The sequence below is a fragment of the Aricia agestis genome, chromosome Z (assembly GCF_905147365.1).
Source record: "Aricia agestis chromosome Z, ilAriAges1.1, whole genome shotgun sequence".
NCBI classification, from domain to species: domain Eukaryota; kingdom Metazoa; phylum Arthropoda; class Insecta; order Lepidoptera; family Lycaenidae; genus Aricia; species Aricia agestis.
This window is the reverse complement of record NC_056428.1, coordinates 9,818,951-9,834,962: the sequence shown is the minus strand read 5'-3', so window position 1 is coordinate 9,834,962 and position 16,012 is coordinate 9,818,951. Positions and strand designations below refer to the sequence as shown.

The 16,012-nt window shown below is 35.4% G+C and overlaps 1 protein-coding gene across 1 annotated transcript in view; it reads left to right on the top strand.

The window, feature by feature from the left end:
• LOC121738577 (intraflagellar transport protein 172 homolog) overlaps positions 1-6,492 on the top strand; it is a 58,296-nt gene extending 51,804 nt beyond the window's left edge. The window contains exons 32-35 of the mRNA XM_042130736.1: positions 2,877-3,014; positions 3,296-3,414; positions 5,487-5,598; positions 6,235-6,492. Of these exons, the coding sequence (XP_041986670.1) occupies positions 2,877-3,014; positions 3,296-3,414; positions 5,487-5,598; positions 6,235-6,359 (494 nt within the window). The 3' untranslated portion in view covers positions 6,360-6,492. The remainder of the gene's footprint in view (positions 1-2,876; positions 3,015-3,295; positions 3,415-5,486; positions 5,599-6,234) is intronic.
• The last annotated feature ends 9,520 nt before the right edge of the window (positions 6,493-16,012 follow it).

Here is a 16,012-nt window from a genome sequence, read left to right as displayed (position 1 = left end):
TACTGTTGTAGCTGTTGTAGTCATAATTATTTATTGTTTATCCCTGCATGTTATGTTGTGAAGTCACTCTTTGGCCCCTGCAGAATACCAGTGCAGCAAGCTTGCTTGCTGCGTATAGCTGAGCTGGGGCCAATTTTTGACATCACATAACATATACCTATAATTATAATTGTACATAGCTTAAGTCCTTTTAATTTTTTATTTTCTATTCTGTATATGTTGTGTGTTGGAATAAATAAACGTATTCTATTCTATTCTATTATTCTATTCAACTCTGAATCTAATTTTTGCGACAAAAGATATACTAATAAAGGATCCCAGGATGCGATATCAATTTCTATGTTTTTGATAGCGTTTAAAGTTTCTAAAGCGGTATCGTGAATACGTTTAACATGATTTATTGATAAATGATGAGCTACTGGCATATTAAGTAAAATATCAACGTGAGAGTTAAAAATCATTCTTTTGTTATTGTACCTTTGATTTAAAATATTCCAACACGTAGTGTAATTATCTGAGGAAATATTAAGATGCTGGATGAGGCTCGCTGCCTCCCCCCTAACTTTAGTTTTTAAGAACTGCATTTTTTGTGCACTAGACAATGACGGGTTACTATGAATCGTCTCTGTAAATAAATCTTTAAAAGAAGTCCACTGATTATAAGTGCCATTGAAAACTGGTATTTCTATTTGAGGGGTAACCTGCTCCCTATGAGAAGTTGACCATAACTTCCGGTTGATAGCCTTGACTACGTCATTGTACTCTGTTTCTGTCTGATAATATGTTTGCTCATATTCCGAATTCCTACCCCCTAGCTCACCGTCTAACTCCCAGTGTAGAGTGTCTATTGCTGTCCAGCGAGACTGAATATTCCGGAGTAAATGATCAAATTCCCATTTTTCGGAGATTAAATCAAGAACGATGTTTGCTATAGTGTGTCGAAAAGCCTTAAAATTACTGTTCTGACGTCTTAATAATTCGTCTGTTTTGCTGTTGGTACCGTGAGACTGAGTGCCGGGCAACGGTGATGGCTGGCGGGACGCTGCTGCGTCTGCCAGAGGTGTCGCAGGCCTAATTAGCGGGGTGGACGGGCCAGCCCTCGCCGGAGCCAGCGGCTGATAATTTGCTATGGCAGATCGAATCTGCTGAAATCTCTCTTTTGCCGTCTCGAATTGATTGTTCTTAAAATAAGTAAACGACTGGGCATACTCATACGTACTCAATTTTTTATGGTTAATTTCGATTTCTGCCCAGTATTGATCTAAGGCGTCTAATTTCGCCTGAATGTAGTCCGGCGTCTTTCGGTCGGCGCCATCCTTCTTGAAATTAGTGTATGATTGCTCTACACGCGTCACCAGCTGCTGCTGGTTCGCCAATAGTTCCTCCACACTCGACATGGTTTGAATCGAGAAATGTGGTGTAAAATTAGAAAGATCTTACTTGAAATGCTTGATTACTGCTAGATGCTACGCTGCTGTGCTGCTGTGCTGACTGCTGTTGCTGGCTGCTGATGTTCACTGATGATAGGCACTGATAGTTCTGATAGTCACTGATAAAAGTCCTCACACGCGTATGATCCTGCTTTTGACCAAAACGCGGAAGGTCACAAAGCTCGAAGGACCAAAAAAGGGATGTAGGAGCTGCTTACTCGACTACACCCTTTTTGTGTAATGATAGAATATGATTGTTGAATTAAAAGTCCTTGATATAAAATGATAATATATTGATTGAATGCTAATGCTAGTAAATGAGTGCGCGATTGATGACGGCTAGTAGCGAACTGCCCGAGAGTATGCACTTGCCGGGACTACGGGAAAATTATGTAGGATCAGCAATGTACGTGCTAGCTCGTACAGTATCACTACATATTATAAAACAAAGTCGCTTTTTTCCCTCCCTGATTCAAGAGGAAGGTTTATAAGTATACTAACACGACGCTAATAAGCTCCATGTATACAAAAAGAAATACTGTTATTGTTGGGGTTTCTAATGTGATGTCGTAAATTTAAGTTTATGTACCTGGTTAAAGAAATTATATAAATAACGAGCTTTTGCCCGCGGCTTCGCTCGCGTTAAGAAGTATTATTATATACAAACTTTCATCCCCTATTTGAACCCCTTGGGGCCGTATATATATATATATATATATATATATATATATATATATATATATATATATATATATATATATATATATATATATATATATATATATATATATATATATATATATATAGAAGATAGAAGAAGAAGATAATAGATAATATGTATACTTTTTTTACGGCTAATAGTAAGGCTGAAAGTTGTATTAGCAAACTATTCATTTTGATCGTCATTGTATCATATTATAATAAAAATCTTAAATACAGTTTATATTTTATGTAAGTACACAATACAGTAACAAATGATAAAAAAAAACATTTGCTTTTTTATGACTCATCTTAGCTTTCGTTAAACTTCCTACCATTGTTTTTGTATTGTTTTCTCATCAATATTGTACCCATTATATTTCGTTGACCTAAACAACGTTGTTATTTTATCACATTCTTTTCGAATTGACTTTATTCCAATGGTAAAGTTTATCTGGTGATTGAAAAATGAGCACTTACTATACAATTATAATAAATTACAAGACCACAGCAACTAATTTTTCCCCATTGATTGGGCACCAGTCACGTATCTGGCAACCCGATTATCTGCGCACACAACAATATTTGTGCATTGTTTTACACACACTACAATATTGAGGTGCCGCATTCGGGAATCTGTGTTTTCTATACAGCGCGGTATCTAGTCGAGCGCGCGCGCGACACCAATCATTTATCTAAGAAAATAATATTCAAATGCAATCAGTAGAGCAACATTACTTTTGTCAGCGTTCTACATGTGCGGTATGAGTGTACGCGGGGAGGCTGGAGGCGCGCGCGAGGCGTTTGTGCTGCTCAACCACTGCCTCGACCTCGCCGAGGCCGCCGACGACGACAGCGCACACATGATAGACTACACAGACTTCGGTATGTCAGTACTAGTATTAAGCCGGCTGTACACATTGGGCCAACTCATTAAGCCTGCGCATTGGGCCAACGTGTAGAGTACGGAATGACGTTCCTAACTTATGGGCAAGTAGGTCTCTCTACATGTTGGCCCAATGCGTTGGCCCAATTTGTAAAGCGGGCTTTATTGATGCGCGAGTGTGATTGTCCACACTGTCTGCGACCACAATTTTGAGAGAGGAGTTATCCATGTGACGACTTCTCCAGAAACTAACGTAGGCTATAAAAATATAATTATCCAGAATGCACGGACTGGCCGCGCACGCCGCTGCTGCTGGGTGCGGCGAGCGTCCGTGGCGCGCCGCTCGACACCGTGCGCGACTGGGTGCTCGCTGTGTCCATGGACCAGGCCGTTGACCAAGTGCGTGATACTTATTAAGTTTTTTACACACATATACATTTTTAACAATTTTGACCATAATTATAAAACTCATCACGACTCACGGAGTCTGGAGTATTTAGTCATGAGAAATATTAGGTACTTACGGTCAAAACTATTAAAAATATATTACATCACAATATAGTTCTGTACCATATTTACTTTAAATTAATGGATATTTGAAATATTAGGTTTTAATAACAAAACTAGTAATTACTTTATATTGACTATGAACTATACCACTATAACTACCACTTCCTACTATAGTTTGTGCGTTTTATGATGATATGCGTGACACATTATAATTGACAATAGTAGGGAAGTTACCTAACAAAAATTAATCGATAGTTTAAAAATATCGAATCACTTCGTAAAGGAATTGCAATCGAAATTATCGATTTCGTACTGACAATTTCAGTGGTGCCGGCGATTTAGGATGGCCGCCCTTTTTTATCGATTTGATTTCGATTCAACAGTGTCAATCTCTATTGACATAGGTTCCGTTTCATGCATCTGACAATGTTCAAATGTTTTCGTAACAATAATTTTATACTCTTATTTCACAGTTAGTAATATAATTTTATATTAATAACTAATAAGTTAGCATTTATCCACTTTTTATTTTTATTCATTTACAATTATAGAAAACATTTGGTTTTGTAGATGGAATATAATTTATTATTAATATAATATATAATATAATTTATTATTAATATAATAAATATACAAAATAATTTTTGTTTTTTTTTTGTTTTCTTGTAAAAAAAAACGTAGCAAGGAATATGAGAACTGTTACCCATATCATCTTAGAACGCACAAACTATATAATATTATAAAGGCGAAAGTTTGTTTGGATGTATGGATGTTTGTTACTCTTTCACGCAAAAACTACTGAATGGATTTTATTGAAACTTTGCGATAATATAGCTTATACATCAGAATAATACATAGGTAACAATTTTAACCGACTTTCAAAATGGAGGGGGTGTTATGTTCGTTTTTTTATGTTCAACGCTTACTCCGCCGTTTGGTAACTGATTTTCAAAATTTTTCTTTTGGTGTATAGGGTATCATCCCAATTTGGTATTATATTCACAAAAGTGGTGACCCGATCAAGGGGTCCATAAGTAATCGAGGGAACTCCTCAAAATTTCTATTGAAACATATGGTGACTTCGGTTTCGTGAGAAGTATTCTGAGCATATTATGCTACCAACAAGTAAGATTTAGCACCGAGGTACACTATGGTTCGGAAGATGCTGAGATATCTCCTGATTCTTATAAATATGAGTTTAGGAGTTTCGGCGTTGTTTTAAGAACGGAAAGCATATGCTACTAAGCAAATAACATTCATCATCATCATCATCATCAATTCATCACTACCATTATATACCATGCATCGTCCCACGATTATGAGCCTATTATGACCCTGTTATTGGTACTTTTCATAGTCTTTTAGATCAAGACTCGAGTTTGTCAAGCGATTTAAAAAATCTATACTTTAATATTATAAAACTGACGAGTTTTTTTGCTTGAACACGCTAATCTCAGGAACTACAGGTTCGATTTAAAAATAAATTTCAGTGTTAGATAGCGCATTTATCGGGTAAGGCTATATATTATCACACTAAGACTAATAGGACCGAATAAACAGAGGAAAATGTGGAAAAAACGAGGAAAATGTTAGAAAGGGTTTTTCTCACGAACTACTGGAGCAATTTTTATGGCAATATTTAGCACAGATATAAAGTAGACCACGTGAAGGGACATATGCTATTTTTTTTGGGAAAATGTACGGTTTCCGTAAAATTCCTAATTTACGCGGGCGAAGCCGTGCGGGACATCTAGTTACATGATATAAGACTGATAGTAGGCAGTAGCTGTAATCCTAATCCTGCACTTAATTTGTTACTTAATATTCAGAAACTTGTAGAATATAATTTGGTTCTTCCAATGCACAAGATGCCATAACTGATTAAAAAAACTATAGTAAGTAGTAACTCGCATGTTACAATACGATTTACTTAATTTATTAATGACTTAAGCGGTATTTAGACGTTGCCGGTTGACGAGCGCGGGCGGTACGCGGCGAGTGTATCGAGCGGCGAACAGTGCTGCGTGCTGACAGGATATCCGCTTGGCTCGCGGCTTGTCACTTTTGCTAATGGTAAGCTTGCTACGATGTCTTCTTAGAAAGTGTTATAGGTCTACAAGAATCTGATGGCAATTTTTGACAGCAGATTTTCAAAAAATATCCTTGATCACTGGATAATTTTTTATATTTGCATGTTTTACACCCAAAATATGCCGCTAAAGGAATAAACATTTTCATCCTTTGAAAATGTTTTATTCCTATTACCCCGGTATTGCTAGAGTCAATTTATTTTCTCACTTTTTGCCATCAGATTCTGGTAGACACATAATCGATTCTACAAATTTTCAGAAGGGTTTACAAGTAAGCTTTAAATTTTTAAATTACAATACAACGTCAATGCCCGCATTTAACTTAAATTTAACTTGCATCGGTATTCGATCTTAACATCATGCAGGAATTTTTAGTACTAAATGGTATTAGCTATTGCACGCAATATTATAGCACGACCACTAGCACTAGATAGTGCTAGTGCTAGTGGTGAAGCTAGTGCTTCAGGAATGAGTTTTGTCTGTACAAAAATCTGTCGTTTTACCTCTACGATAGGCTAGTAAATGTATCGTAGGGACCGAATGCCAATTTTATTAGTCTCTTTTTCTATTCTTTCGAAGAAATTAACAATTTACATAATAAGCTTGATATTGTTTTCAGGGCGCTGTGCTAACCGCGAGTCGTGGTCTCGCGCGGCGCACGCGGCCCGCTCGGCGCCGCTCGCCGCCGCGCTCGTGCGGCACGTCGACGCCTGGTGCGGGCAGAGTGACTTCGCGCATGTGTAGGTAGCATTATGTTGATTTTGTAGTTATTCAGCATTTGAATTTTCACTAACTGTTATTACAAGTTTTGGAAAATGTGACGTCACTTTTTCTGTGTGATACATTTCTTGGTAGTCACTATGAATTTTGGAAAAGTAAAAACAATGTAATGATTAATTAAAAAAATAGTTGAAAATACACAATTTGTAAATTATATCTTACCAAAATACTCATGTGCGGTGGTTTCATTAAAGTTGAAAGAAGTGTTATTTAATCTTCTGAATGTTTGAATTAAGTTTTAACCCATAAGATCCGGAATAATCGGATCGATAATGGGATCCTCTAAGGCTGCAAATGATGCACCTCTCCTGCCTCAAGCTCTCAATATTACCGCTTCGATGCACCGTACGTGCGGTCATTTAGGGGCCCATTTAAAAGGTTGGCGAATGGCGAGTCACCGTCTGCCAACTTTATTATGTAACATGTTTCCACGTTATTTCGGCAGACGCCATAGTCCTTCCAAAGTCCCAGTTACCCATTCCACTAGTAACTCACCCCATAGCCCGGTTTCCAGTATCATTAATTATTCTAGTATCTATTCTCTGCAATAGTCCTACACTGGCAGCTGGCTCTCCTTGGATGTACTCTCAGGGCCAAGACAAATCTTATAGTATCACTCATGCTTAAATCCGTCAAATTTACTAAAAGAAAAGATTTTTTGGAAAATATTTCCTTTTACCCATAATATATTCCTAAGGCCCTAGTCTACACGTATTCTTTATATGGCTTCTTTATATAATTACCGTTAATAAATTTTAATATTAAGTGACTTTTGATTGATTGATTAAATACTGACAATGAACTTTAATTTCTTAGCTTTAGTCATTGCTGAGAAAAATCGATATCGCTACAGCCAAATTATAAAGGCGTCGACTTTACTTAACAATAACAAATATACTATTTAAAATTTAAATACCTAAAAGTTTTATTTTTTTTAATAATTTTGATTTTATTTCCACTACCTACTTTTCTATCAGTAAAGTTGAAAATCATTTTGTGTCGTTGATATTTGCAGATTTATAATAACTAGACATCAGATTATATGCATTTGCATACTGCAAATGCATATGCATATAATGTCACTTTTTAGGCGATAGTGCATATTTTGGCAATTTTTCGTTGATAGTGCATATTTCGGTAGTTTAACTTCCATGGGCATTAAGATTGCAATCGGAAAATGTTGGTAGAAAATTATTATTGGCGTATAATAAATAAATAAAAAGTCTTTATTTCAAGAAATTAAAAATCCTGGATTTTATGAAATTATAAAAATTGACGCTTTTATTAATGTCACTACCGGAAAAGTCTTCAAAAAAAGAATAAATTTTAATATTAAGTGACTTTTGATTGTGCATATTTTGTGCATATTTCGACCATTTTTCGTGCATATTTGCATTGATATTTCGGCACTTTGATCGTGCATATAATCCGATGTCATTAATAACTTAGGAATTCGTAGACATGTGAACACATCTTTATGATTATGAGATGTTCGTCCCTTTAATTAATGAAGTTAAATCTATGAAATCAAATAATTTTTTACTTTTATAAGTAGTGCAACAATAAAAATGTTTAAATAAAAGATGTTTGTGTTATAAAAACTTCTTTAAATATGTTAAATATTACTTACTCATGTAAAAAAATGAAAAATAACCTAGTGGGTAGGTCACATAGTCACACTATGGATTAAAAATAATTGCTACTCTTGTTGATCCTTGAAATTATCTAAATTTTTTTTAATAAACAATTAAATATGCATTTCACTAGATTAAATAAACGAAGAAATCCATTTATTGCTGTATTTTTTTGTATTAAATTATATTTTACATTTAGTCGCACAACGAAATCTGTATCGTCGAAAGTTCGATTTTGTTTCAATAATATCAGAATAATATAACGTTTTCAGCGTTCTTTTTAACTTATTCCATTAGTTCAATATTTTTCCTTGTATATGACATTCAAATAAAGGTAAATAAATGACCTTAAAAAATATAGACATATTTTTGCAAGGGTACACGTTTTTTTGAAAATGCCCTTGACATATGAATTTTGTACAATAATGATTTCACAATGCTTGCACTGGTAGTCAGACGTTGATTAATAATTTTTCCGAAGTTAGATGCTGCCAATAAATTTCGGCAAAGTTCTAGCCATTCGCTGCTATCTCTTTGTAAGATTTTCTCTCCTTTGATTTGAGCTTGTTCGAAATCAGTCTTTTCCAAATTTTAAGAAGGTATTTTTGGCCATCTCGAACGCTTCTTGTGCCATGCCCGGTTTTTGATAGGTATCTACCTACTCCATTATTTTTATCCATAACATATTTTTGATTGTGGACTTCTACTAAAAGGTATTTTTGTAAATAATCGTTCTTTTGGTATTGTATGCCACGACAGCAGCCGCACACCTGGATTGGTAAATTCTTCTTTGAATTAAATTTTTTCGTTTGCCACCTACAAATTTTGCTATTATACTAATAAACTGTTCGATAGGATTACTGTCACTGTCATAAATTAAACTACAGGATTTTATTGCTACTAAACCAATTGTGTTTTGTATTTTAGCCGAAAATTATGAGTTTTTTACTTTTTCTACTAAATCCTCACTTTTTTTTCACTACTACAATAATATTCTTGGCATTTATTGTTGTGATGGCCAAATGAATGGTTATATGAGTTTATTTATTCTCGCACTTAGTTCTCCATTATCGTTCTTATGTTTTTTAATCGCTGAACAAATTACTTTTCGAATAGTTAATATTCGTTGAGTGCTTAGCATTTTTCTCATATTTAAAGAATATTTCGTGTCTTTGCTAAGAGAAGCTATAATTTTTTGCATATATTACGGAGAATGTGATTCAGTATATTCTATTTTTTCTACTCTCAGGCTCTTATACGGCCTAGCTTCTCGGATTCTTGAATCCGTGGTAGAGTCTCCATCTGCTATAATCCGTCCATGTATTAGGTTATACTCGTACATGTCTATAGAATGTTTGAACCCTTCTGCGATTATTTGGGTCTCCGTGTTGGTAGAAGGACCCGTATAATTTTTATAGCATACATGTTCTTTTGCGACTTCACTTTGTTTTGTGCACGGCTGCAGATTGAACGAATTGGAACGGATGGGGCGGATTTTGTTTTTACCCCTAAAAATAAAGCTTCTCCATATTTCCTCCCAATGATGGCTGCTGCTCCTCCTGAAAGCGCAGAATAATTGGTTTTGTTTAGACCAGCAGCCATCAGCAATAACGTCAGTTACCGCTACACCATCATTTATTTATTTATTTATTTATTTTATGTATCTTGGCCCATATTATAAACACCTTATAGACTAACATACATACAATTAAGTATACTAAAACTAACACTAACACTAAACACGTATTGTCTGCGACGTGGGGCGCGACTGTTCGGAAGTCGTCCTCGGAACCCCCTGTAGACGACTCCAATCGGCCAGAACTTCTCCTTCTCGAAGGTCGGTAGATGATGCGTCGGGACTCTCACCACAAAGGAGCTTAAAATTCACTTTGTGGCGGGACTCGAAGCGCTCGACCCCGAAGACGAACTGGGTTTTGCTCCTGATGTTGTCCACGACCTACTCGACCGTCGTGGACCAGTTCAGCCTGGACACGTACAGCGACGTCGCGGGAGTCTCACGCCGCAACAGCTGCTTGGGTCCTTCGGGTGCGGTGCCGCGACGGTTGCGGACGACGGGTTTCTTCTTCTTCCTTTCCACTTTAATAAACCCGTCATCATCGCATTTTCGGTCCTTTTCGGAGAGACGACACTCCTTTGCAGTGGCCTCCTTTTTCCCCTTGTTTTTGGAACGCTGGGGAGGAGGCGGGGGCAGGCAGTGACACTTGCATAGTTCGGCAAGTGTCACTGCCTGCCCCCCTGCAGGCGGGGCGCCGGCGGCAGGGGCAGCGTCGGCGGCGGCGATGACGTGCGCATGCGTTGACCCGTTTGAAAGTGCTGACGGGCTGAACGTGATTACCTGCGCACCACGACGGCGAGTGACGTTGGCGGCATCAGGTGACCTACATATTGAATTACCACTCTTTTATTGTGATAATTCATTACGTAGATCGCTGATCGTAGACTCTGATGCATGCAGTTTACCTCGAACTTCGGCCAACTCTTCTTTCAGGAACCTGATGTCCTTGGCACCTCATCCGGATCCGTCTGCAAGGATATTATATCCTGCAGGCTTCTTTCTGTTCCATCCCTCCGTCGCGATGGCATATTCGCGCTCTGGCCGAGCGTCTCGTAGAGCAAATGCTGGCAAATCTCATCGCTGGTGAAGGAGGACTTGCGATCTGCATTATGCTCACCTCGTCCATTGTGTCGATGGCGTGCTGGATAAACGCCAACAACTCATTCGCTACGAGCACCATGGTGACGTGCAGCGGCAATCAGCCGCGCGATTCGCGAAAATATTAATTAATAATTAATATTTGCTGCGTGTGCATAACGTGGAGCGCGACCGTCCGTTGGCTCGACACATTACCCACGAACTTTTACCCTGCCTTCCTCGATTGGAGAACATCTTTCTCTTTCAGCCGCGACAGCCATCGTTTCACGTGCAGTTTTTCCCATTCATCGCAAACTTTATTATGATTTTTGTTGAAAAGTTGTTGTGACATAATGCGAAGATTCATGGAAGCGCATAGTCCATGAAACTGCTCCTAACCGATTCCAGCATTTGTAATACCCGATACAGCTGCTATATTGATATTAAAATTGAACTTTGGGTGGGGATCAGACGTATTTATGAAAAATGTGGCTTTACACATACCTATTACAATTTACAAGTGAATTTCAATTTAGAGCGTAAAACTATTTTCGTTTCGCTACTCGCTAGTAATATTTAGGTTAGAATGATTACATCCACATAGAGGAGCATGATTTGAAATAATTTTGAGTTTAAAAAAAATATATACTTGGTCTATTATAAGTCGCTCATTAAGGTAGTAAATATTTTCATCTGCTATTTCTTTTGAGTTCTTTGTCTTCGTCGATATTGAAAATATATGAGAAAATTTTAATTCAGATTTTGTTTTATATTTTAATACCCCAATGATCAAGATCGAGATATTTAAATCCAAAACGTAGTTTGTTTTTTTATGTAAAAATATTGATACGGTCTACGAGTGAACTAAAAAAAAATTGTTGAAAGTCGCGAGTTTCTGACTTGTTGCATATTGCCCATGAACGGCATTTCTACATCTTATGCTTTTTTATAATTTTCAAATGTTCTAGAATTCTATATCAATGTAGAATTTCAGGACTTTCGAGATTATTCGAGAAAATTATTATAACTTTCATTACAACTCATAGTACTTAATTCAAATAATTTTCATTTGTTATTGTTATTTAGTATTGAAGTATCAGGAGCACATAACGTATGAAGAGGTGTTTGCATTAAGTTTTTTCGTCTCACCCACTTATTCTAAGATTTTTTTTGTAGTGTCCCCCAATATCAGCCTTTAAACAAATAGGAATTATTTTACGTGTTTTTAAGCCATTTAAAAACTTATTTACCTATTCGGAAAGTGCACGTCAGTAGGGACATATTTCAAAAGAAGTTTTAGGGGCATGTGTCAAAAAATAAACAACAAGAGTTTGTTTATTTAATAAATATTATAGCAAATAAAATATATTTAGAAGAATAATTAACGGTATTTGGGTTAGATTTAGTTAAAAACTACTTGTGGAAAATGAATATAATCATAAAAAACTGGTTTGAAAGAATAAAACACTCAATAAGTTTCAAGGCTCAATCTACGTTAAAAGGAAATAAATTGGTGTTAGCAGGATATGTAAGGGATATAGAAGAGCTAAGAACTAATGGCAATGCTATTTAATACGAGCCAATATAATTCATTGAACATCGGTGACTTTAGCACCCTATAAAACAAGTTCAAACGTAAGTAATGAACCAACCAAAAACGTAACTAAGCATTTAGATAAAGCAAGTCTAAATATTTTTATTCATTCTTACAGATAGATAATAATGATCGGGTTGTTGCTGGAGTAAAATGCAGCTGCGTTTATAACCAGAGCAGCAAGTGCAAACATATTGCTGCTTTAATCAGTAACAAAAATATTATACTTTAAAAAAAATGTAATATTTTTAAAAATCTTGTTTTTGTTTATTTTTAACAACATTAATACTCTGGGAGAAAATCGGAGTCTATAAATTTACTAAAACACTGCAAACATTCTTCATGTTTCTGAGTCTTTGCATTAATACACTTTCAATCAATGAGTTTCTAAAATAGTAACATAGAATATCATTGCTTTCAATCACTTCAATATGAATTCTTACTCGAGCAATATCAGCGAGCAAGTCCTTTCGGTTTCCTCTTGAGAGTACTCGTTTTGTTTTGCTCAAAATGGGGGCATAATAATTTTAACTTTTTTACCCCTTTCATCTAAGACTTGCTTACTTGAAAAACCTTTTTCATTCAAACTCTATCTCCAGCTTCTAAAAGATCAGTTAAACCAGATGTAGTATCTGGTTTATCGTCATTTGTGAGTCACTGTTTCTTCCAATGATACTTTGGATTTAAATGAAATAGGTATTCTATGAAACTATCATTGCAAGTTTTGTCGTCGGGTTTTGGAGAACATGGTGGTCCATCATTCATCAACACTAAAACAGTAGTTAGGTAATCAATTAATATCTTTATAAAATGCAACTCAAATAAAATTGACTTGACTGATAATGCAATTTTAGGTTATATATCGAATCACATACTTTTTCATTTTTACAGCAGCTATCTGATCTAATTTCCAAGTGGATTTAGGAAACACATTAAATTTGTATACTGACTACCTATAATTTTTGCTGTTATTTTTGCAGTCTACGATACAAAAACCATTGAGACCAATTTCTAAAAATTTCAAAACAAGATTGACAAGTTTGTTTGACTACTAACTGAGCCCCTTTGGTTGCATATTTTTGCCACGGCAAGCGCGGCATTCGCTTTCTTTACCCCCTCCACCCACTTCGCACGCTCCGAATAAAATATTGTATTATAGTTATGTTCGCAGTCACTTAGAGTTTGCTAGTAACGTACGGTGTGGTCTACAACTCTACACAATACAAATATCACTGTGAAAGAATAGAAACACTGCAGAAAAAAATTGTTACTGTCTAGAATTTAGAATGGGTAACGTTTATCTTTATAGTAATTACGAATTGTCAATTTCTAAATATAAAATACCTCCCTTAGCCAAGCGTCACGTAGTTTGTGATGTTGGATATTTGTATAAAATAATAATATTGTAGACACAGCTGCGCTACTTAAAAATATTGAGTTTCGTGTGCCCCGGAGACAGGAAAGAATTGTAAGAAAAAGAAACCTCTTAATATTATCCCACAAATCACAATCCAGGACTTTTAATACCTACTTAGTAGTAATTCATTCATAAGACGTTCTTTCAATATTTATAAAATGTGTTTTTATGATTTAGATCTGTTTAATTGTTCTTTTAGCAAAAAGAAACAAAATGTAAGTGAAAAATTTGAAACCTTGTTTTAGATTAATGTAACTTAGTCTTTTAAAACACAATCTGTACTTATTTCTTTTAAGAGACTATTCACTTAGGTTGATGTTTACAAATTATGTACTTAGTCTCTAAGATTATTTTGTACTTATTGAAAATCTGTTTGTTCCTAAATAAAAAATAATAAACAAAATATTTTGTTTCAATTCTTGTGAATCGACAACATATGAATATGGGTAGCCTATTTGTTTTAAACTATGAAGTACCAGGAGCGTTTAACGTATGAGGCGTTGAGGTGAGAGGTGTTTGCGTTCAATATTTTCGACCTACCCACTAATTCTAATATTTTTCTTGTAGACCCCTAAATATTTTATCAGGTAGTCAGAAGAAAAATATTTATTTATCGGGAATTGGTGAGAAGAAAAAAAATATCTTTTTAATAATTTTATTCACTTACTAGATGTCCCGCGCGGCTTCGCCCGCGTAAATTAGAAATTTTACAGAAACCGTACATTTTCCCATAAAAAATATTTCCCCCGTTTTTCCCACATTTTCCTGAGTTTCTTCGGTCGTATTAGTCTTAGCGTGATAATATAATATAGGCTATAGTCTTACTTGATAAATGATCTATCTAACACTGAGATAAGTTTTTAAACGGACCTGTAGTTCCTAAGATTGACGCGTTCAAGCAAACATACTCTTCAGGTTTATAATATTAGGTAGGTATAGATTTTTTTAATTATCGCTTGATAAACTCGAGTCTCGATCTAAAAGACTATGAAATGGTATAATATGGTAGTGATGATGATGATGATGATGATGATGATGAATGAAATTTGCATAGTAGCATATGCTTTCTGTTCTTAAAACAACGCCGAAACTCCCAAACTTGTATCTATGAAGAATCAGGAGTTCTCTCAGCACCTTCCGAACCACGAATACTTCTCACGAAACCAAAGTCACCACATGTTTCCCTATAAGTTTTGAAGAGTTCCCTCGATTACTTATGGATCCTTCATCAGATCACCACTTTTGTGAATATAATACCAAATTGGGATGATACCCTATATACCAAAAGAAAAATTTTGAAAATCGGTTAACAAACGGCGGAGTAATCGTTGAATATAAGAAAACGAACATAACACTTCCCCCATTTTGAAAGTCGGTTAAAATTGTAGCCTATGTGTTATTCTGATGTATAAGCTATATTATTGTAAAGTTTCATTAAAATCCGTTCAGTAGTTTTTGCGTGAAAGAGTAACAAACATCCATACATCCACACATCCATACATCCAAACAAACTTTCGCCTTTATAATATTAGTAGGAAGTAGGATTCAGTTTTCTATGTCTCATAAGTCATAATACATAATAATCCATACCCAGGGCGGTCGTTTTGATGTCTAGCCCACCTTAAGTAATAAATAACACTTATAACGTGTGCACAACTCCCTAATGTTCGCTTTCCATGATATATAAAATATGTTTTATTCTAGAGTAATCAAATTTGAAAGCAGTTTTTAAATTACATTTATTATCACTTTTTATATATTAGCCAATGATATTGAATAAAGTTCTTACTGCGCCTGAAGAAAAAAGAAAGCAATAAAATAACATGTTAGCCCATGATATTGAATATAAAAATTACATATCATGTTATTAAATTTAATTAAAGTGCCTCTAATGAATGTGGGTACCTTTTATGTAAATATTGGCTGAACCGGATTCTGATTATGCAAAATTATTGTACTCCTTTATTTTAAGAAGTTAGTTTTCAGTTAATACACTAGCAAGATGGGATTGACATAGCCACTGTGTGTGTTAAATCCCTAAATAAAAAGAGATAAAAAAAATATTAAGTACGAACGTACATACGTACTTTCTTTCGTTTCGGACGGGCCTGGGTTAAGTGACCATTCTCCTTTGTAACATTAAATAAACCTTCGACAATAATTATTATTCATTAGCTCCAATCTTCTCTTGTAAAGGTCTGTTTTAGAGGTCAACTTGGGTAAGACCGGCATACTTTATTTGAAGTTGGCTTTGAGCTGCCCCTATTTCTTTTGTAATGACTCTAGAAATACGGTGCTCACAGTAGATATACAAAGTAC